At 42.0% G+C, this 22,605-nt stretch overlaps 1 protein-coding gene across 10 annotated transcripts in view; it reads right to left on the bottom strand.

The window, feature by feature from the left end:
- SVIL (supervillin) overlaps positions 1 to 22,605 on the bottom strand; it is a 233,040-nt gene that overhangs the window by 67,596 nt on the left and 142,839 nt on the right. For all 10 annotated transcript variants that reach the window (XM_047865432.1, XM_047865435.1, XM_047865436.1 and 7 more), the window contains 3 exons: positions 19,325 to 19,382; positions 19,058 to 19,209; positions 15,798 to 16,437 (listed from right to left, as the gene is read on the bottom strand). In XM_047865432.1, the coding sequence (XP_047721388.1) occupies positions 15,798 to 16,437; positions 19,058 to 19,209; positions 19,325 to 19,382 (850 nt within the window). The remainder of the gene's footprint in view (positions 1 to 15,797; positions 16,438 to 19,057; positions 19,210 to 19,324; positions 19,383 to 22,605) is intronic.

Here is a 22,605-nt window from a genome sequence, read left to right as displayed (position 1 = left end):
CTGTCCCCACAAATACCAGGCAATTTTCTTGTGAGAGTAGGATTAAATGTCAATTTATAATCTAGAAGTTCTGTTAAGGTATATTGGTAAATAGCCAAATATAAAAATAGTACCCATACAAAACAACACATATCAAATAAAGGAAATAAGTAAAAGGAAATTCAAGAAGATCATAGCCTTAATTGCTCTTAGACATTTTCCTTTTATATTTGTCATGGAATAATGCAACCAACATTAACAATTACCAATAATGATGCAGGTCAATTCAATAGATGTTAATTGAGTTCCTTCTATGTAGGAAGCACTGGACCAGGCTCTGAGAAGTAACAAAGTTTACTCAGGCATCATCCCAGCCGTTAAAAAACTTACACTGTGGTAGGCAAGGTAACATATGATTTACACATTCATTCCTCAACACACGACTGGATATAACACCAAGTTGAATGGGATGAAATAATTATGCCACACTGAAGATATTGTAGGACAGGCCGGGAAAACCCTGTGGTAAAACCATGTAAAGCAAATCACAAGACGAACAGTCACACTACTGATCTGTATCACCTAACAATGTAGAAAGAGAAAAAGGAGGGGCGCCTGGGTGGCTCAGTGGGTTAAGCATCCAACTCTTGATTTTGGCTCAGGTCATGATCCCAGGGTCGTGGGATCGAGCCCCATGCTGGGCTCCATGGTGCGTGTGGAGTCTGCTTAAAATTCCCATGATCTCTCTCTCTGCCCCTCTCCCCTGCTCTAAAAAAAATTGTTTAGAAAAAGAAAAAGAAAATTCTACACGCTAGTTAAAATGTTTACCAGCCCCAAACTGCAACTTATTTGTAAGAGTTCTTGAATACTAGGCTGGAAACACATTTGAGCTCAAAGCAATTTCCAAAAAAAAAAAAAAAAAATAGAGTGACAATGATAATAAAGTGATCTGAATTTTCTAAAACCATTTTAGTTCAAGTTTTAGTTTAAGCTGACAGGCCAAAACCAGTCTGTAACCACTAGTATACATTTTTCTGTGACCACTGAAATCTGTCCTGTACTAGGCTTGGACATTCCCTTGTCTTTCCACACCCAAACCGATCAGCCCAGTCTCCCTTTCCCCAGCATTACAGCAATTTAGTCTGTAGCAAACAAAAAATTTAGGTGTATGGCAAAGCCATTTTGTTTCCAACTGTAAGATTTGGTCTAATTTTCAACACAGGAATAGTTAGCCTATCATCTGCAGCTAAGAAAGGAGGCCATCACTCTAGCACAGGATATAGTGAGAAAAGAGGAAGCAGCAGCAATCTGCTTTTGAAAACCACCAACTTAATACAATATGCCTCCCGCACAAAATTATTTTAACGCTCAAATGTGTTTTGTATAAGAGAGTGCTTTTTAAACTAAGAAGTGCTATACAACTTTCTGAACATGACTTTCATTGATAAGCCTAGAACTTGGTCAGCCCCACCAAAAAAAAAAAAAAAAAAAAAATTGATCAGGGGCTTAAGAATATGTTGGGTCAGCATCTGAAAAATGAAAATCACACACAGACACAGGAGACTTGCTGGGCTCCATTTATTCATTACGCCATTGGTATGGAACGAGCCAAAAAACCAAGTAAATACTAGTGTGGTAGCAAACACTCAAATTTTGACATTTCATGTATGATACGTATGAATGTAATGAGAAATAAACAAAACTATGCGAAGGCATCATGCTAAGAACATGGCTCCTCCTCTCCTTCCTTCTTCCTAGACAATGTTGTACTGACATCTCTGAGTTACTGCTTTTATATTTTATTTTTTTATAATTTTTAAAAAACATTTATTCATTTTTGATAGAGAGAGACAGAGTGAGAGTGGGGGAGGAGCAGAGACAGAGGGAGACACAGAATCGGAAGCAGGCTCCAGGCTCCGAGCTGTCAGCACACAGCCTGATGCGGGGGTCGAACTCATGAACTATGAGATCATGACCTGAGCTGAAGTTGGATGCTCAACCAACTGAGCCACCCAGGTGCCCCTATTTTTTTTTTTTTCAGTTTATTTATTTTGAGAGAGAGTGCATGTGCCAGTGGGGGAGGGGCAGAGAGAGAAGAGAAAGGGAGGGAGAGAATCCCAAGCAGGCTCCACACGCGCCGTGGAGACCAATAAGGGGCTCCTGGGATCATGACCTGAGCCGAATTCAAGAGTTGGATACTTAATCAACGGAGCCACCCAGGCGCCCCATGCTTTTATATTTTAGAGATAAGACATACAGAGCCCACTTCACAAGTCATGTGATTTTAAGGAACATGGGTCCAGCTTCAACCAGGAGGATCAGTGTGTCTTAAGTAAATTTACAGCAGAAGTGATTTAGAACACAGTAAGGCACTAGGATGTTTGCGGTTGGCTGAGGCACTTACTTGGGTGATCTTTTCTGCTATCCAAACCAGAAAATAAGGAGAGGAGTTGGGGAGACAGTCTGACGTGGGCACTTTCTGCCTGCAGGCTGTTCTGGACATGCGTTGCCACTGTCGCACAGAACATGCTCACTCCTTGGTTCTTCTCTTCCTCACCCACTAGCGGCATCAGATACAGGCGGTCGCTCCCTTCACCTGGCGCAGTCTTCTCAGTCTCTGCCTCCCCCCACCATCTGTACCTTTGGAGTTCAGGGTGCCCACGATGGGCTCCTCTCCCCCTCCACTGACATTCAGTGCCTTAATATTCCCAGTGGGCTTTCACTTCCATGCTGACCACCTTCTCATTGTTTACCTCCACCCCGACCTCCCTTTCAACTCAGACTCTTGGACTCAACTGGCCATTTGATGCTTCCATTGGTCTACCCAATAGACATCATAAGTCTAACATGCCCCAAAACGGAACTCTTGATCGCCCTCCAAAGTCAACTTGCACTGGAGCCTTCTGTATTTCAGCAAATGGCAACTCTCCGCTCCAAGCTACCCTGCCAAAAAATCAACCCTCCCCTTTGATTCCTCGGTGTCTCTTACACCCCACATCCAAGTTATCGGCAATTCCACTGGCTAGCTCCAAAACCTAACTCCTTTCACCCGCTCTGCTGCTGTCCTTCTAGTTCAAGCCACCACCGTCTCTCACCCAGATTACTAAGATGACTTCCTAGTTATTTTACTTGTTTTCATCTTTGCCCACCTATGGTCTGTTTTCAAATTAGCATCGAGATTGGTTATTCCTCTTTCCATCCCTTTTATGACTCTGCACATCATTCTGAGTGAAACCCAAAGCCCCAGTGATGGGCTGTGGACTGGCCCTGATCTGCCCACCCTTCCTCTCCCACCTCTTCTTCCCCTCCCCACCCCAGGTCCTGCCACCTCAGAGGCTCCATACAGAGTCCACTCAGGCCTTTGCAGGTGCTACTTCTGCCTAGGCTGACCCATCCCAATGGCTGCATGGCTGCCTCACTCGATGTCACTCTCTGCTGAACAACTATCCTATCAGAGGGCCATTCCTAACCATTCCATATCAAATAGCAAGTGCCAATCGTTTCTCTCTCTGCTTTCATTGAATTGCTTGAAGTTTCTTCACAGCTGTAGTAAGTACTACATCTGTCACATTGCATATTTATTTGTTTGCTGTCTTTCTCCTAGGGGAGAAAGATTCACTAGGGGCAGATGAGCTTCTTGAGAGAAGCCTGTTATATCATCAGCACCCAGAATAGTGTGTGGGAAAGAGCAGGTCTCGATAAATATTTGTGGGATGGATGAACTGTTGAATGATCATCCCCATAATAACCCCTGGAGGGGTTCTTTTATTTTTTATTTTTTAAAGTTTACTTCTTTATTTGGAGGGAGGGAGGGAGGGAGAGAGAGCGCAAAAGGAAGGGAGGGGCAGAGAGAGGGAGAGAGAGAAAATCCCAAGGAGGCGCCCCACCATCAGCATCTCAGAGCCCGATGTGGGGCTTGAACTCACAAATCACGAGATCATGACCTGAGTCAAAATCAAGAGTGGGATGCTTAACTGACTAAGCCACCCAGGTGCCCCAACCCTTGAAAGTATTCTTATACTTATTTTATAGATGAAGAAAGGAAAGTACAAAAAAAAAAAAAGTATTATTAACTGCCCCAGATCATAAGCTGGTATATAAAAGGCTGGGGCTTGAACTCAAGTGCTGTGAGATCCCTGAGCCTACATTGCTCCTCCAGAGCTATAGGCTTCAGTATTCTGGAAAATGAAAGAAAAATGAAAGAGGAACCCATCCCTGGCTTGAATGAGAAACGATTCAGTTGGGGCACAGGTGTTCACGCGTTCTGGGGCTGAGCAAGGAAGGCACCAGGGCGTCCTGGCCACACCCAGCACCCTAACTGGATGTTGGTCTCTCAGCCATGCCTCTCCCACCTTCAGCAGAAAGCCTGGCAACTACCTGTAAATCCTGCAAAACCCAATTATCCTCTTCCTCTGTTTTGTTTTTTGTTTTCTCCCCATGCACAGCACGGAATCAAAGGAGCCTGGCAGTGAAGAGTAATTTGGCTCAGAGGGCACTCACTGCTGAGGACGGGGTGGGGGGGTGGGGTGCGGAAATGCAGGGGCCCAGACTTGGCTAAGGTGCGTGAAGCCTGGTCGCCGTCCCCCACCAGAACCTCCTAGAGCAGAAAATGTGTGGAAGCATCAACCATTTGGAAACAGGAAAACTCATGGGAGGGATAACCTGAGAGCAGGTGATACTGGACGTGAAGTGGGAAGAATCAGACATACCCTGAGGCCCAAGGGAATGCTTCAGCTTGACTGGGTCCCCGGCTGCCCCTCCTCCTCTAGCACGCACAAAATATGAAAATGTGACATGACACCTAATTTATACAACCTAATTCCCACTTGCACAGGCACTTCTGAAGCTCAACATCACAACAGCTAAATATCAACTCGATAGTCAACATTCACGTGTCAGCCCTGACACGGGTACAATGCCGGCACCAAGGAAGAGAATTTCAGCATGCGCACCTGACTTCATTGCATGCTGAGTAGTCACTAGGGAATCTGAAATGTAAAATCAACTCTGTATAAACTACCTTGCAAGTCGACACCACAATCATCCAAGATGGATCCCTTTCTGATGATATTATAAACGATCGACGTTAACATTTCTTCTCTGGTTTTAAAAAAAATAATTTCATCAAATTCTTATATGACTTTTTTGAGTTAACAAAAATGAAATAGTCAAGGAATATGATTTTACATATTAAAAAATCTAAAACTATAGTGAAGAACACAGACTATTGGTTGGTTGGCAGGACCTGGTGATGGTGGGAAGGGTTGACCAAGAGGGAATTTTTGGGCTGATGGAACGATTCTGTATCTTGATTGTAGTGAGAGTTACACAACTTTATATATCTGTCAAAATGCATAGAAGTTGACTAACAACAGTGAATTTTACTGTACATAGATTATACCTCAAAAAATATATTTTAAAGACTTAAGACTTCTAAAAAACATAATTCAGTTTAGCATTATAATCGATCTAGACAGCAGTCACAATTAAGGGATTTATTTACTTTGACACAGATGTTTGGTGCAGTTCATGGAATTTTTAAATGCAAGTATCTTTTTTTTCCATTCTTTAAAAGCAAAAATATGTGTAAATGAATAAATACCAAATGAAAATGTGGGCCAGTCATTTCCACAAAACCTATCTTAGATCTTTTTTCTTTCTTTCCTTCAAATTTTCTCCCCAAAGCTCAGCGAGGCTGAAAAACCTAGTAAAGAGCAGAAAACAACCCAGAGTGGTCACTCTTAAGTGTTGACATTGGTAGAGAAGGCAAATTCTTCGTTTCGAATTAAATGCATGGCTCCCCGAAATGGTGGGTCAAAGTTATAAAACTGATTTGGTTGATTCACAGGCATTCCAAAACGATGGAACATAATGGGACTTTTTGGATTCAGTTTTCCACCACCACAGGGTACAGCCTGATTGTAATACTGACAGGTGGCTAAGGGAGGTCCAAAATCAGAAGAAAAAGTCTATCATTTTGTAAAAGTACAAAATTTATTTCTACGGCCAAAGGGCCACTGTTTTGGAGAAGTAGTAGAATACCAGGTCAGTTAAAAAAAAAAAAAATTAACAAAAAAGAGATCACATCTGAATAGTGGCAATGATGCCTTAAGTTCATTTTCTTTCTTTAAACATTAAATCGATGCTGTTATTTAATGAGTGTTCCTTAATGCTATGCATAACTATTTTTAATAAGTAAAACTTGGTTAAAAAAAAATCAACCAAGTGAGGGTTTTTTTTTAATTTTTTAAGTTTATTTTGTGGGGGAGAGAGAGAGAGAGAGAGAGAGAGCGCGCGCGCGCGCACATGAGGGCAGGAGCACAAGTCAGGGAGGAACAGAGAAGGAGACGGAGAATCCCTAGCAGGCTCTGCACTGTTAGCACAGAGCCTGATTCAGGGCTAGAACTCACAACCGTGAGATCGTGATCTGAGCCAAAATCAAGAGTCAGATGCTTAACCCACTGAGTCACTTAGGCACCCCGAGAAGGGTTGGTTTTGTACAACATGAGTTGAGTGTATGATACCATCAGGCTATGGCAGCTAAATTAGGTCCTTGCAAATAGAGTCAACAATCAATGTAAATCTTTTCTATCTCAACTGGGGTAATCATTACACGTTTCCACAAACTCTCCAACCTGAGTTGGTGCATTTTAAATGGAAAATGTATGCATTTTGATGTGAATTAGTCCTCAATTAACAAATATGTCACTATTGGATTATAAAGTGAGGACTTCTTGGGTAACAAAAAGGTAGAAATGCAGTCTTCTTGGGGCAGAAACAGGATAAATATGTGAGAGTTCTTTCAGGTTCTCCTGAACTAACCTCAGTACCAAATGCCTAAACGCTGAGGCCTCAGGCAAGCAAGGGCAATGACAGACGGTGTGTGCAGACGGAAAGAACTATCCATACAGGCACTGGAGTCTGAGGAAGGTGCTGGAAGCGGCCTTCCAAAGTGGCTCAAGCTTCCAGTTCCCAGCTGGATTTGTATTTCCTTGGCTCCCGCTTAGATTCCTACCCACCACTGCTAGTACAAAGTGATCCAGTGACTTCGCTGCCTTAGCTGTGAGGCTAACCTAGAATCAGCCATTTAGGACTAGAGATGGAGTTCAGAAGGCCCCAGAAGTATCCCTCCACGTTGTTCTCCCACATCACGATTCCCACTCGTAGTTTAATAGTATTTACGAGCACACTGACTCAAGATCATCTACAAGAACTCTGACCTCAGATCAAGTGGAAAGAGCCTTATAGTATAAACAGGTGCTCTTCAAAGCACGTTCTTCTGGTTGGTGTCACTGGCCTGTGATTAGATAAAAGGCCTGCACCGGAGTGGACAAGGACAACATCACGAAGCCTGCTGTTTACGTCAGCTGACGTTTTGCTCATAGCATGTACTTTCTTGATGAAGGAAAGGGCCCACAGTTTACATGTAGGCACAAGTCCCTCACGGGCTGTGGGCTGATAAACAGTTTGCGATTTTGGGCTATTTCAAGTATCGCTACTACTGTTGGGTGATGCTTCAAGAAAGTACAGAAAACAACAGAACGTTCATGCAAAAATGATTTATGGATCCGCTCGCTATGTGCCAGATGCCAGGCAGTAGCGGAGATGGAGAGACATGAAAATGACTCAGAAAAGGGAAGTAACCTTTGCATAAGGCCTGTGCTAAAGTAATGTTATTAGTGGATCATCCTTACCAATCTTATGGAGTGGCATAATACCAAATTCATGCTGCCATGTTCGGGGGATTCTGGTGGAATTGGTAAATCTGGGCATGTCAGCCTTGTCTGCATGGGGCTCTAAGACAAGAGGTGCAGGTGAAACTATATTTGTGAGACTCCTCATTTGGTTCGTGACCTCTCCCTCCTCTTCTCCCTTTTGGCAGAATCATCATCATTGAGAAGCCAGGCTGATAACATAAGGGCTCCGTATGCCAAGCCAAGCTTCGGTCTGATAAGTGCACTGGGAAAATGACAATCTGATAATGAGAACAGACTGGTTTGAGAGTCTAAGCACCAGAGAATGTGTAAGAGACTCCAAAAATGATTCTAGTTTCTATTACGACAGGGAGAAGTTTATAAAACCTGGAAAGGTCAAGAAAGCAGGGCAAACAGGAAAGTAGACTTTTCTAGATATGTTCTCACTTGTCAACAGCTCAATTAGAATGAGATACCCAGATGGAATCTGACCACTGCACAACACAGAGGGACCAGGATTATTTGGGCTACTTTCATCACTGCACCCCAAGATTGGACCAGCCATTTTGGCAGTCACATAAAGAATTTTCTGTCAACTAAGACTCCTAGGTCTGTTTCCCATGAACTACTATTAAATCAGGTTTCCCAATCCTGAACTTGTACACTGATTTCTTCCCCCTCTAAGTAGAGGGCTTGATTAAATTTCATCTTGTTAGTTTCCAACCCTACTGCAGGTACACGTGCTCTCTTCTCTCCTGTCTCCCTTCCTGCTCCATCCTTCCTTCCACTCTTTTCCTTACCCTTACTGTCACCGAACTTGTTTACAACCCCTCCTCCAGAAACAGGATCAGCCTATCATTGATATCTTCCAGATTATCTCATGAAATGCCAAGTTAATGCCAAGGACCACGTTAATGACAAAGCTCAACTTAGAAGCCCAGACTTCATTATCTCATGCTTGGGTAACTGCAATCACCACGTCAGTGGTCTCCCTAACTGGAATCAATTCTCCTTCAGACCAACCCTCCACATTCCTCCAAAACGATCTTTCTAAAACACACAATCAATCATCCTTGCTTTCAAATGCTTCACTTTCCGTTGTCCACAAGGTGAAGGCCAAATGCCTTGTCGTGTCATCTGAGGTGCCCCATGACTGCTCCCCATGTGGCACTTGGCCTCATCCCACCCCCTCCTTCTAAGTCTTTGTTCGTGCCTTTGTGCTGGGAGTAGCCTCCCCTCCATGGCTAGCAAACTCACCACATCTTTAAGGACTTAGTTCAACGTGACCACATCTCCACAGGAGTAAAATTGGTATACTATCAATATTTTCCCATGGCACCCAACCTTGATCTCTAGAACCTTATTTACCCCATCATGTAATTATTTCCGATACTTTTTTAAAAAAATAATATAGCCAATTAGGAGCACAGTGCCTGGCACACAGGAGACCCAATATAATTTTCTTCGATGATTAGCTAAACTACCTCAGAGCTGAAATTAATCCATAAACCAATGCCGATGAGGTATGCACAGATACGTGGATGCCTACTGAGTTTGAACTCTCTAAACTACAAGTTTTCATTTTGTTTATAAGGGCAAAGTTCTTAAGTACCTTATGTAAATGCACATAAACTGTTTCTCTAATACCCCCGGTCTTCTTTCCTAAAAACCTCTAACCTTCGAAGGGCGAAACCAGTACACTCGCTTTTCCACGGTGTTACCTGATAGAACTGACATAAACGGCGAGAGCAGACGCAACGGAAAGAGCTTGACAGATGCAGGGAACTTGAGTGGATGAATAAATGGGTGATGGATACTGGCCTCAGCTTTGTCAAAGTAGCCACGTGGTCCTAACCCCATCACTTAAATTCTTTAATCTTTCATTTTTTTCATGTAGAAAAGAGATTTTTAAATAATCTCCAGGATTACTTTTGCTTCTAAGAATTTACAAGTCTTTAACGTCGGGTATCTATTCTTGTGGGGTCTTGGGGTGAGCCAACATCCCCATAGCGCAGAGGTCACTCCCCTGGGAGAGGACTGTAGGGTCACTGGGGACAAGAGAACAGGGAGATGGTGACCTTGGGTGTAACAGAACTTTCTTATGATGCGGCAACTCACCCTAAATGGTCATAGAGGTTGTGAGTTGCTCTTGGTTTGTATCCCTAAGTATATAATGAGAGAGAGGCTTTAACTCCCTGTAACTGCTAAGAGTCAACAGGCTAAAAAGTGCTTCCTGCTGCCAAAGTGAAGTCAAAATCCAGCACAGTAGAATTAGTTTCACCCTGTGGGTGTCCAGCTCTAATTACATAACAGCTTCTAATTATACAACAGTATTCAGCTTAAGAAGAATGGTTATTAACTTAGGCATCTCATTAAAATGAACAGTTTACTTGCTTCGAGTTGCTTGTTTGGGAAAAATGCTAATGATTGCTTTGTGTCTGTGTGCTGCCATATAAGTGCGTGAGGGCGCGTGTGTACAGGTGCAGTGTTGCATTTAAAATCTGGCAGACATTTGAATTTAGGACACACCAGCTAGCATCTTGTGTGACATATTCATATTTAATTCAGTGAACATAAGGTGATACTTGCCAGTGAGAACAGAAGAAAAAGAAAAAACAAAATAGGAGTGAGTTGACCACATTTTAAGAGCCAAATGCTAATAAAGCAGGGTGAAGAGATGTTTGGGGGTACAAGGGCTGAAACGTGAAAATAGTTCTATCCCGCTATGTGACCTGTTAGAGTACCCAGAGGTCTCTTCTTTAGAGACCTAGGTCTTAGAGATCTATGTTTTCCCGGGACATCTGCCCTGACCTGGAGCCTGTGTTAGGGACACTCATGCCCAGGGGGGACAGGGGCTGAGGAACCAATGCTGATGGCCAGCGGCAGCTTTTCCCCTCTATACCACTCTCTTGTAGACATTTCTTTTCTTTTTTCTTTAATGTTTATTTATTTTGAAAGAGTGAGAAAGAGCTCACACAGGGGAGGGGCAGAGAGAGAGGGAGAGAATCCCAAGCAAGCTCCATGTTGCCAGCGCAGAGCCCGATGTGGGGCTTGATCTCACGAACGGTGAGATCATGACCTGAGCTGAATCCAAGAGTCAGAAGTTTAACTGACTGGGCCACCCAGGCTCCCCCTCTTGTAGATCTTTCTGTCAGGTCAGGTTAACGAACAAATAAGAAGGAAAACAATGAGCTTGAGTCTCTGAAGACCATTTTTAGACTGAACCTCTCCCTGGGAGATGAGCACATACAATCAGAAATAAATTACAAGAGCATAGCCTAAATCTCTTTCCTTCTCAGTTGGCTGAGTCTGCCTGTCACCATGTCTCTGAAAAGGCACACTGCGGAGGGTGCCCTGGTCTAGCTTCCTGAGCCAAGCCACAGGTCTGGTGTCATCAGAGCCCTGTCCAAACGACCATCAGCCAATGGAAGCCCTCCCCAGGTCAAATTTCAGTGATGCCTCTGCATACCATGTTCATTTGCTAATGATACAATTTGCTTAGTGGGAGAAGGACTGGCCAGCATAGAAGTGGAGTCATGAAAACAAATAAAAAAGGGTTTTCTAGAGTGGATCACCACTGGGAAATTCAGTATAATTTTCTTCTTTGCCCAACACCCAGGTCACTGACAACAGGGAGTCACAGTGGGCCCTCAGGCAAAGAGCAGGTGTGGGCCCTGGGAATTAACTTTCTCCCCTCACAGACATAACGAATACGGTACGTTTTCTTTCTTTTTTAATTACGTAAGAGGTACAAAAAGTAGCAAATTCAGCAAGAATTCTGGATTCAGGATCTCTATTAGTAGCAGGAGCTCAGAGTTTTAAAACTCAATAATCCACACGCCCCAGGTCCCTTTGAATTTTATTAACATTCATAATAGCTGAATTAACAAAGAATGGTTCATATCAGCAAAACTACCTCTCTAGAAAACACAATGCTGAGATTCTAAATATAAGGGGCTTGTCGGGATTGGGGGATGGGGATTAAGAGCTGTCTCATGCTCCGGGCGCGTGGGTAGCTCAGTCGTGTAAGCGTCTGACTTTGGCTCAGGTTACGATCCCACTGTTGGTGAGTTTGAGCCCCGTGTTGGGTTCTGTGCTGACAGCTCAGAGCCTGGAGCCTGCTTTGGATTCTGTGTGTGTGTGTGTGTGTGTGTGTGTGTGTGTGTGTGTGTCTGCCCCTCTCCCACTCATGCTCTTCTCTCAAAAATAAATAAATGTTAAAAAAAAATTTTAAAAGAGGTGTCTTATGCTCTATTCTGTTAATATACATATTGTCCATCTGTTTCAGAATGAAGTATGTACCTGAACTCCCGGGCAGTTAATGGGATTTCTGAGCTAAAGACTTTGTGACAAATGTACATATTTTCTTCATCATATAAATGTTCAAATGAACATTAAATAATTCTAAACAGTTAAAATTTACTGCTCAGCTAAATATTGCCCTTAAGACTGTTATTGAGCTTAGAATGCTCTTAATGGTACAAGAAATAATGATTGTTCTATGTGTATATGTGTAAGCGTATATGTGTACATATGAAACCCATGCATGTGATGTCTGGCTCACAGTTGAATTTTTAGCAAGTCTCTGATGGTATATTCATGAGTGATGTATTCCATATTTAAGTAATGAAGAAAAACCAGCCTCTTCTAGTGACCACAAAATAAAACGATGCAATGGGAAGGAGTTAATTCAGAAATTAACAGCCCAAATATTTGGCAGAGCTGGGTGATGACAGCATATAGTACAGCAGTGAGAAAAATATTCCATCTCAGTGCTAGAACACATCCACAAATACATGTGGTATAAAATAACTTCATTATCTACAGACAGTTTTTTTGATGACTCCTTAAACTCCTTAAACTTTTCTGTTGCATATTTCTATATCAGATGACATTTCATTTATGGTTAAGTCACCAAGATTTCTTTGGTTATTGTCATAATTCACAAAGTGTTTTTTATCTTTCTTCCTCCCAAATGGAAATCAGACGACAATGGCTCTCTGACACCCGAATTTCCTGGCTCTAGAAAAAGAGCATCTAAGCAGAATATTAATCCATTTAAATCCATCTTTACAAGATGAGTTACTGTACTCATTACAAAATAAATCCTTTTTTAACATAGAGTGTTATATCAGTTTCAAGTATATAATATAGTGACTCATCAATTACAAACATTACTCAGCGCTCATCATGATATGTGCACTCTTTAATCCTCATCACCTGTTTCACCCAACCCCTCACTCCCCTCCCCAACCATCTGTTTGTTCTCTACAGTGAAGAGTCTGTTTCTTGGTTTTTCTCTCTTTTTTCCTTTGCTCATTTGTTTTGTTTCTTAAATTCCACATGAGTCAAATCATATGGTGTTTGTTTTTCTCTGACTTATTTCACTTGGCATTATACTCTCTAGCTCTATTCATGCTGTTGCAAATGGTAAGATTTCATTCTTTCTTACGGTTGAATGGTATTCCACTATATATGTATCACATCTTCTTTACCCATTCATCTGTCTGTGGACACTTGGGCTGCTTTCATAATCTGGCTATTGTAAATAATGCTGCTATAAACATAGGGGTGCATGTATCCCTTTGAGTTAGTGTTTTCACCTTTTTGGGTTAAATACCCAATAGTGCAATTACTGGATCATAACTTTTTGAGGAACCTCCAAACTGTTTATTTTATCATATATCTTAATTTACTTTTTAATTTCATACTTGTCACACAGTATGTTCCATCCTTTTTAATGCAAATATATCTCAGTATTTTCCTAATATATATGAAATGATTTGTGTTTCTCTGCCTATAAATCATAGAATTGTACACCTTGAATGGCTGCAAAAAATAAAGCATGTGCATTTTTTTAATTAAAAAAATACATAAATAAAGCAGTACCTTTTTTTTTTTAATTAAAAAACACATAAATAAAGCGCGTGCCTCCTCAAGAATTCCTTTACGATTTAATTCTTTTAATCCTCTCTTTGTGAAAGTCCAGTGTTGAGAGACTGAGACTAGGCTTATGGAAACTTACAAGTAATGGCTCTCCAAATAACTGAGAAAGAAACACCTCTTAAGATTTTACATTATAGGGGTGCCTGGGTGGCTCAGTCCATTAAGCATCCGACTTTAGCTCAGGTCATGATCTCACCGTTCACGAGTTCCAGCCCCGCATCTGGCTGTGCTGATAGCTCTGAGCCTGGCGACTGCTTCCGATTCTGTGTCTCACTCTCTCTCTGCCCCCCTTCCTCGCTCGCACTCTGTCTCTCTCTCTCTCTCTCTCTCTCTCTCTCTCTCTCTCAAAAATAAATAAACACTTAAAAAAATTAAAAAAAATATTTCATGTTATGGACATTTTTTAATATTAAGATTTTAACTCACTCAAAACTATTAAGTATCCTATCTTTTTACCTGGAGCACTTAACCAAGTTTTTGTTATTATTACAGCTGATTCAAGAACTCACGGAGGATTTATTATATGTGATGTATATGACTAACCCGGATGCCGTGTTAACAACCTAAAGTTTTCATAATATGGCAGTCAACAATTAGGCTCCTACCTTTTTAAAACTCATGTAATTGTAAATCTCTAATTTCCTTTCTAAGTTAGACTGTTAGGTTTCTTTGTCCTGCTCATGAAGCATATGAAGAGTTTGCTTTGATAGAGACTAAGGCAAGAACACTTTTTCTACTATGAAATGCAGGCTTCCCAAACAACAGACTTTCATTTCAAAGTAAGAGACGACAGGTCACAGTCCCAAAACTTCAAAAAGTCCAAAGGCCGAACAAAGGCCCTCAGAACCTCGTATCTGGATTTAGGTATTTAACTCTCTAAGAAGCTAACATCTCTAAATATTTTGGTGTGGATGATCGAGTGAGGAGGAACAAGTCTGGCTCAATAAACTCCCATGAGTAAAACAAACTGTTTTAGATGTACGATTGCCACTAAAGAGGACCACATTCACTCCTCTGTCCCAGTGTGAAATAAATAGGAGTATTTCCCGATACATTTTCTTTCTTCTTTTCCAGAATAAAGTTGCTTGATCCTCACAAATCCTCAATTCACCTGGGAAGCTAATGCTTATTTGGACTGAAAAACACATTCAGGAGTCGACCCAGACAATTACCCCAAACGTTAAAGTAGGATGTTAAAGTAAATTGCATTTTAAATATGGTCATCACGTGTATTGAATTTAAATATCTAAATTGCATTTAAATTTAAGCATCTAAATTTATTTTAAAATTTGAAAATTTAAATATTTACATTTAGAGATTTAAATTTAATTTAAACATTTAAACCTCTCATTTTAAATTTTATTTAAATATTTAAATCTCAAATTTTAAATTTAATTTAGACTCCAAAATTTAAATTTAATCTAAATTTAGAAATTTTATCTAAATTTAGAAATTTAAATTACATCTAAATTTAGAAATTTAAATTACATTTATAAATAGAAATGTAAATTACATTTACATTTATAAATAGAAATTTAAATTACATTTACATTTAGAAACACATATTTTCTTCTGGCATTTGAGTTTCTGGTCTTATACCTTTTCTGATTTTCCCAAATGGGAGCTACTCTCTTTATACACGTTACAAATTACACCTAACGCCTGGTCTTTGAAATGAGGTGCTTTTCCACAGAGCTTCCTTCTTAGCTCGCAGATGTAATTGCATAGCTATACGTCCCAGTTATATTCAGTATATATTGCAGTCACACTTCATACCCTAAACTGAGGCCTGTCCACTGCGTTAGTGGTGGTCCTTCTGCTTTGTGATCTTAAATGACAGCAACACAATCACCAAGGAGTCTTGGGTATAATTATAGAAAAATGAAGACACAGATGATTATTAAAGGCATGTAAGAAACAGTAAAAAGAAGGGTCCTGAAGCGAGGCTCCCATGAAAGGGTCCCCAAGACACCTGTTGAGCTGATCATTTTTAAAAAGAAGTTGAAGCTTCCTGCTTTGGCAGAACCTGTTTTGATACTGTGGAAACAAAAACTCTTATGTCACCTTATTTCTGCCACCAGCTGAACCCTCCACAGAATGCCAAGAATACCCAGACCCTGACAAAGGGGGGTGCAAAGCAAAGATGTTAAGGCGGCTGAGCACGCGCTGATCGCTTACCTGGCTCGCACCTCCGTGGGGAGTGGAGGGTCACCGGCAGAGTGGCTCGGGGAGGCGGGTGGCACAGCGTGCATTTGCTTTGGGGACCTTGGCACGTCACTGAAGGCGGTGCAGTCTCGCCCGGAGAACTGGAAGGATGAGGAACCGTCAACCGTGGGGGCCAGGTCGCGGGCCTGCGCGGGGGCGCTGGGCTCCTGCCCCCGTCTTTGGTTTTCCACGTTGAGCAGCACCTCGGTGTCGGAAAGACCGTCACTCCCGTGGAGGGCATAGTCCTTGGACTCGGCCACGCAGGGCCTGGAGTACAGGGAGCTCGAATCTTTGCCCGGCTCGGCCTGCCTGTCGCCTTTCCCTCCCCTTCTGTCGGCAGCATCAGCGTCCTTGCGAGACTTGGTGTATCGAGACAGCGGTTCGGAGTCGGCTTCGGAATCCAGCGCTAGCCCGTACTTCTCGGCCAGCTGCCGCCTCCTCTCCGCTTTGTACCGCGCGATTCTCTCCGCTTTGGACTCAAGAGCCGGGGCGTCCATGAGAGCCGAACCACAGGAGGCGTCAGCATGGACGCCCGGCGTTTCTGGGTAGAGTTTGGAGCGGGTCTGCTTTTCCACCGAGGAGTCCGAAGTGTCTTCCTCTTCATTGGACCGGCCTGCAAGGGGACCACACGGGAACACGGACAGAGTTCAAGTACAGGCGCGCACCGGCTGCACGCTGTTCAGTACACAGCACACGCCTGAGCTCCCGCGCGGCGCAGGGCCCGTGTCTCACACAGGTGTATCTAGCCACGGTGACGACCCGGGCTGCCGAACAGGTGCGGGGTCTGCAGGGAAACACCTGAAGGCCAGAGCCGTCCTGGCGGGGTAAGCCGCCTTCGGCCCGGCCCACACCAAGGCTCAGCCCCTCGCTCCAGCCTGCTGCCTCTTACTTATTTACCTTTCTGTTTTTGAGTTTAGCATTTTATGGGTGAGGCCAGAGCCCTCTAGAAAAGATACTTGATCTGCTGTAACTTAACATATGACATTGTGGTTTCACAGGATCTGATAGTAACCAGAACAACAGTGGGCATTATCAATATGTACCAGGTTCTTGGGTGGGTGGGTGGGTGTGTGTGGGTGTGGGTGTGTGTGTGTGTGTGTGTGTGTGTGTGTGTGTAACACTAGTGGATTTTTCCAACTGTTGCAAACATACAGAAAATGTCTAACATGTTAACATGAAAACATACGAAGGTAAAACCCTAAATCACCAATAATCACTAATATGTAATTATGATAAATTGATAATTTGCCAAATATTTCTATGTATTCCTTCTTGTCTTTTAGAAAATCGACTTCTTCTTTCCTTCTATATAAAATAATTTATGTTTTATATACCATTAATGTTTGGTCTGAAACATTTTCCTGTATTTGGAAATCTTATTTTGGAGACATCATTCTTTAAGGCTTCGTAATATTCCGTCTAATAGGCATTCCATAACTAAGATAACCCTTCTCATATTGCTGGGCATTTATGTTGTTTCTAAGTTTTAATCAGTCTGATTTTCTGACTACTATCACAACAGACAAGATTCATAAGCGTATACCTGCATTATCAAAAAAGTATATCATTTTAAGATACTTGCTAGACTGTCAATTTTATAAAGTTTGCATCAATTTGCACTTGAATCTGCCATATATGTTCTCTTATAAACATTGAGTGTTAATTACAGAATATCATTTGATTACTAGAAAAAGAGAATATGTGCATCTTCCAATTATTTATTAGCCATTTGTTTTTTCTCCTCTGGAATATCTGATCAAGCTTACTGCTCTATATTTTACTGATTCCTACTGTCCTTTTTTATTGGTTTGTGTGCACTTTTATAGGACCATGAACCTTAATCTTATTCATGAATATTTCCAACTTGTTTAAGTTTTTAGATTTTCTTTGGAGTACAGATGTGAATTGTTATGTAGTCAAGTCAATTGGCCTGGTCATGGGTGATTTCCACAGCTATTTCTGTGTTTTGAAAGTCCTTTTTCATTCAATTTGAATTAAATATTCACCTATGCTTTCATGTTTTTAAATTACTTTCTTAAAATTAATCATATGACTAATTGGCACTTATTTTTGTGTTTTATATAAGTGAGAAGAGGGCTATGTCCCCTCTCCCACTGCACAATAACCTATTTTCCCAGTACCATTTTATTAAGTAAGTCTTCCATTTCTCACAAATATGTGAAGCTTAAATTATCATGGTAATACATAGATTCACATTTTATATACACTAGCGTTCATTTCTAGCCATAAATTTTGGTACTCTGTCTAGTCTTGATTCTTCATGGAATTTTAAAAAATCGTAGTTGTCTAGTTTTCTGGCCATAGAAGCTCAGGAACTCTAGACAAGTGAAATGATCACATCATGAAGTGAGAGCAACAGCCCCTCTGAGGAAGAAACTAAGAAACAATGGCTATAAGCAGCAGCAGGGGAATAGAGCTACAGAGCCAGGGATGGGGTGGGACGAACAGCCCCATGTGGGTCATCCTCTTCCAAGGCCACGTTGAATATCCAATGTTCAAACATTGACAGTGATCAAAAAAAAAAAAAAAAAAAAGGTAGGTTATGTTTGAAATACTGCTTAACAGGAAATAAATATGCAATTACATGTATTATAATAATTTAAATAGAATTACATGTATTACATGTATTACATTTAAATAGAATTTAAAATTTACATGTATTACATGTATTAAAATTACATGTATTACAATAATTTAAATAGAATTTTTGTTGCATAAACACATAGACTAAGAGCCCTACCCACTCAAGGTCCAGGTTTACTTTTAATGCTACCTGCCACGAGCAGCCGGGCCCTGTGCTGGGGACCTGGGGATTCTGTAAAAATGTGTCTCATTCAGTCCTCCAACAAACTCTCACTGAGGATCTCTGGCAACAGGTCTGGTGCCAGGGCACTGAGGACACCAAGAGGGAAACACAGTTCCTGCCCTTTACGGGTCCCAGGCAAGGGGGGAAATAACATCATCAATTACCCAACAGTGTGCCAAGGGGAATCATTTCTTACTGCTGTGACACCAGAGGACCACATCTATGAGGCAGGACAGAGCTGACATATGTGGCTGAAGCTTTTTACAAGCGCGTGTATTTAATCAGTACATCTACGCAATTCGTCTTTGCAGAGTATCTCACTTTCCAATAGCACTGGATAAAAAAGGCTCTGTGGAACATCTCGGGCAGCCTGCTTGATCACAGGCCGTCAGGCGGGCATGCTCACCGGTGTGGGGGCTGGCCGGGTCTGTGGCTCTCATGTATCTGGGCGTGTCTTCCTCCAGCAGGCGATGGGTCACTAACCCCGTGCAGCTCTGCAAGAGGATGGGCTGGGTGTCCGTTTCAATTCCTTCTAGGCGCCTGGCGATTCTTTCTTTTCTGTGCAAGACAACAAAAAGGGCCTAGTGAGCCACGGAAATCAATTCTAAGGGAAAAGGGAATACTGTTTCACCAAGCTTTTCGACTTTCTAATTAGGTACAAGAAATATCTTACCTTTTCATTTCTAAAAGTTCTTTCCTCTTTGGTTCAAAGATTTTTCTTAATTCTGCAACTAAAATAAAACAAAGAAGAATGAAGATAGTCCAGTACTCAGTGGTTATGCATTCATTTCACTCCTTCGCGAAACCTACATTTATTGAACTAATGTTTCTGTTCTTGGCTTCTATGTAGCGGTGATATGCAAAATTGACACAGTTCCTGTCCTCCTGGTGGTTGTCTTCTAGTGCCGAAGAGCAGACACCAAATGGGATGCACCTACATGCACTTCACAGGCTGCGCTAAGGCGTAAAACCATGAGTAAGGAATGGATTAATAGGAACAAGTTCTGTTCCATCCAGGAGAGTCTGAGGAGGCCTGAACATTAAGATCTCTTCAGCAAGCAGAATCTATCTGTTGTTAACTGTTAGTGGGTTCAATACTAATGGCATTTCATTATGGAAAACTTCGAAAGTCTGCAAAAGTAGAGACAAGGACAAGAACCTCGACATGCCCATCAGCAAGCTCCAACCACGTGTCTCACACTATTTGGTCCCATCACACAACCTGGAGAGCTCTGTGACTACTGGATTGTGTTCCAAGTGGTACCTAATGCAGCCGACAGCCATTTACTGTAGTTTAGGTTAAGCCGGTTCCTAAGCTTCCCCTCACCGGCTTTCGTTGGAAGGAAACGCTAACAATGGTTTTCCTGCTATAATTTGGGTAGATGATGGATAAGGTAATTACCCCAATTCTCTTGGAGACACTGGATGAGCAGACAAATGTTTTGCTGAGGTGAGGAGGGTCCCGTGTGATACTGACTATAAGGATATCACCGAGATGCCAAATCATTGTTTCTTTGGAGAAATGAACACATTTGGTGGAGAAAAAAGGTCTCTCTTCTCGCTTCCTCCTCAATCCCATGAATTCACAAAGGGTCATCTGAGTGGTTCCTACTGAGGACCCAGGAACACCACAGAGTCGCTGATAGCCCTGGTGGCCCATAGAATTTTGAAAGACTAGGTCAAAGAAGAAACTCAAAGGAGGCACACTGGACTGCTTATTTTCTAATTTTTTCTTTTTCTTTTTTTTTTTTAAAGTAAACGCTACGCCCAGCGTGGGGCTCGAACTCACCACCCTGAGATCAAGAGTCGCCTGAGCCAGCCAGGTGCCCCTGAATATTGGAATTTAACTTTCAGCTACTTCAATTTCCATTTTATTTTTTTAAAGTGGTCATTTTTAGTAATGAGTCAAAAACCACACACACACACACACACACACACACACACACACACACACACACCTTTTATATTGCCGTTTGTCTCCAGAGATACAAGCCTAGTTTTTATTTATTTATTTTTACATGATAACCACCTTAAAATTTTAGTCAGATTGACTTTTGTTGAGATAGTTGGCTTCATAAAAGTCTCTCCCTCAGGTGGTTTTCCCAGGAAACAGAGTGGCTGGAGTCAGGGGTATACTTTCTCTGCATAGTTAATTATGTTCTTATTTGGAAGACAAGGGTATAATGATAATGGTGCATCCCGCCATGCAGCCTTTTGAGAAAGCTTGACTAATAACAGCTTCCCACTTAACCAATTAGCTCCAGTGAGATTATGGTGAGGAAACTTTAATGACCGGTAGTGCAGATTTTGAAACTGTTTTCAAGGATGATATAAACCAAAGAGTATCAATTAATTATTTAAGCCCCAAGAAGAGAAAGGGGTCATGTTTTTTCATATGATTGCTCAAGAAGCTATTGAAACCAAATTCCAAGTGCTCTGAAAAGTAGGTTTCAAACTCAATGCATCACACTCGTAATTGAGAAACAGGGTATAATAGGGTCTTGCACAGCCTAACGCCATTTAACTTTCCTCCACCCGAAGCATTTCAGCTAGGTATGCTATAGTCTAAATGTTTATGTGCCCCCCCCCCCCCCGCCACCAAATTCATATGTTGAAATCTTAATCCTCACACTGATAGTATTAGGAGGTGGGACCTTTGGGAGATGACTGTTTGCCTTCACGAGTAGGATTAGTGCCCTTCTAAAAGAGGTCCCACAGAACTTCCTCACCGCTTCCCATGTGAGACCCAAAGAGCAGCTGGCGGTCTGCAAGTCACGAGGGGGGTCTCACCAGAACCCAGCCACACCGGATCCCTGATCTAGGGATTCCAGCCTTCAGAACTATGAGCAATACATTTCTGCTCTCTTAGAAGCCACCCCAGTCTATGGTATTTTGTTATACCAGCCCAAATGGACCAAGACAAGGATACAAATATCAATTTAACATACAGAGTGTCCTATAACTTCTATTGGAAAAAGTTATGATCTACTTTGTAATCCCAATTTGAGACTGTGAAAATCACTTTTATTGCATTAAATTTTTAGTTTTTAAATTTTTCTATAGAAATTAATGTAACTAAAGATATTTTTTAAGAAAGATCCTCTTCCCCCCAAAAAAGATCCCAGCAGTACAGAGAGAAAGATAAGTAACAAATTGCTTCCTGTCATTTTTTTATTTCACATATTCTAGAAGGAACTGGATTATGCCAATGCCCCACCCCCAACAGAACTATACTCTTCCTACTGCCATTCCCTACCCGTCTCAATATTCTTTAAAGACTACGAGAAGGGAACAGGCTGATGGTCACAATAGTCATTCATCACGGAAACCGAACCCTACGAAATCTGGGGCAGTGGGAGAAAGGAGGATGGTAAACCAAGTTCATGGTGATCTCTGTCCTTTTCTGGACAAAACAGGCCAGGCAACCCACTAATGAACACTGTCATTTGTATGTCTTAGGATAGCATATAGCAGACATTCAGGTGCACCTCATCAGGTTGACCGATTCACTGACTGGCTCTAAAACAGACCACAGATCACCATGGGGGTGCGAATGGCCTTTTGAGTGAAAATTTTCCTCATTGTGAGCCTTGTACTGCAGGGTGTTAAGTGTCCGTGGCTTCCCTAACAAACGCCTAATCATCACCAGTTGCTGTGACACAAAAATGCTCCCATTTGTTTCTAAAGTCCCCCCTTGCGCCCGGGGGAAGTTACTGTCCTTGGACGGTAGCCCGTCCCCTGGATGCCCAGGTTCTAGGTTATCCCACTAACAGACACCACTAGCTAGCTCCTCTCTCCAATCACATCTAGATTCAAACTCAAACCACATCTAGATTCGAAGTCAAAACTGTTTCTGGGGCGCCTGGGTGGCTCAGTCGGTTAAGCATCTGACTTCGGCTCAGGTCATGATCTCACGGTCTGTGAGTTCGAGCCCCGCGTCGGGCTCTGTGCTGA

Source organism: Prionailurus viverrinus, chromosome B4 (genome assembly GCF_022837055.1).
Source record: "Prionailurus viverrinus isolate Anna chromosome B4, UM_Priviv_1.0, whole genome shotgun sequence".
Lineage (NCBI taxonomy): Eukaryota > Metazoa > Chordata > Mammalia > Carnivora > Felidae > Prionailurus > Prionailurus viverrinus.
Note: the sequence above shows the minus strand (reverse complement) of the source record. Positions and strands in the feature narration are given on the sequence as shown.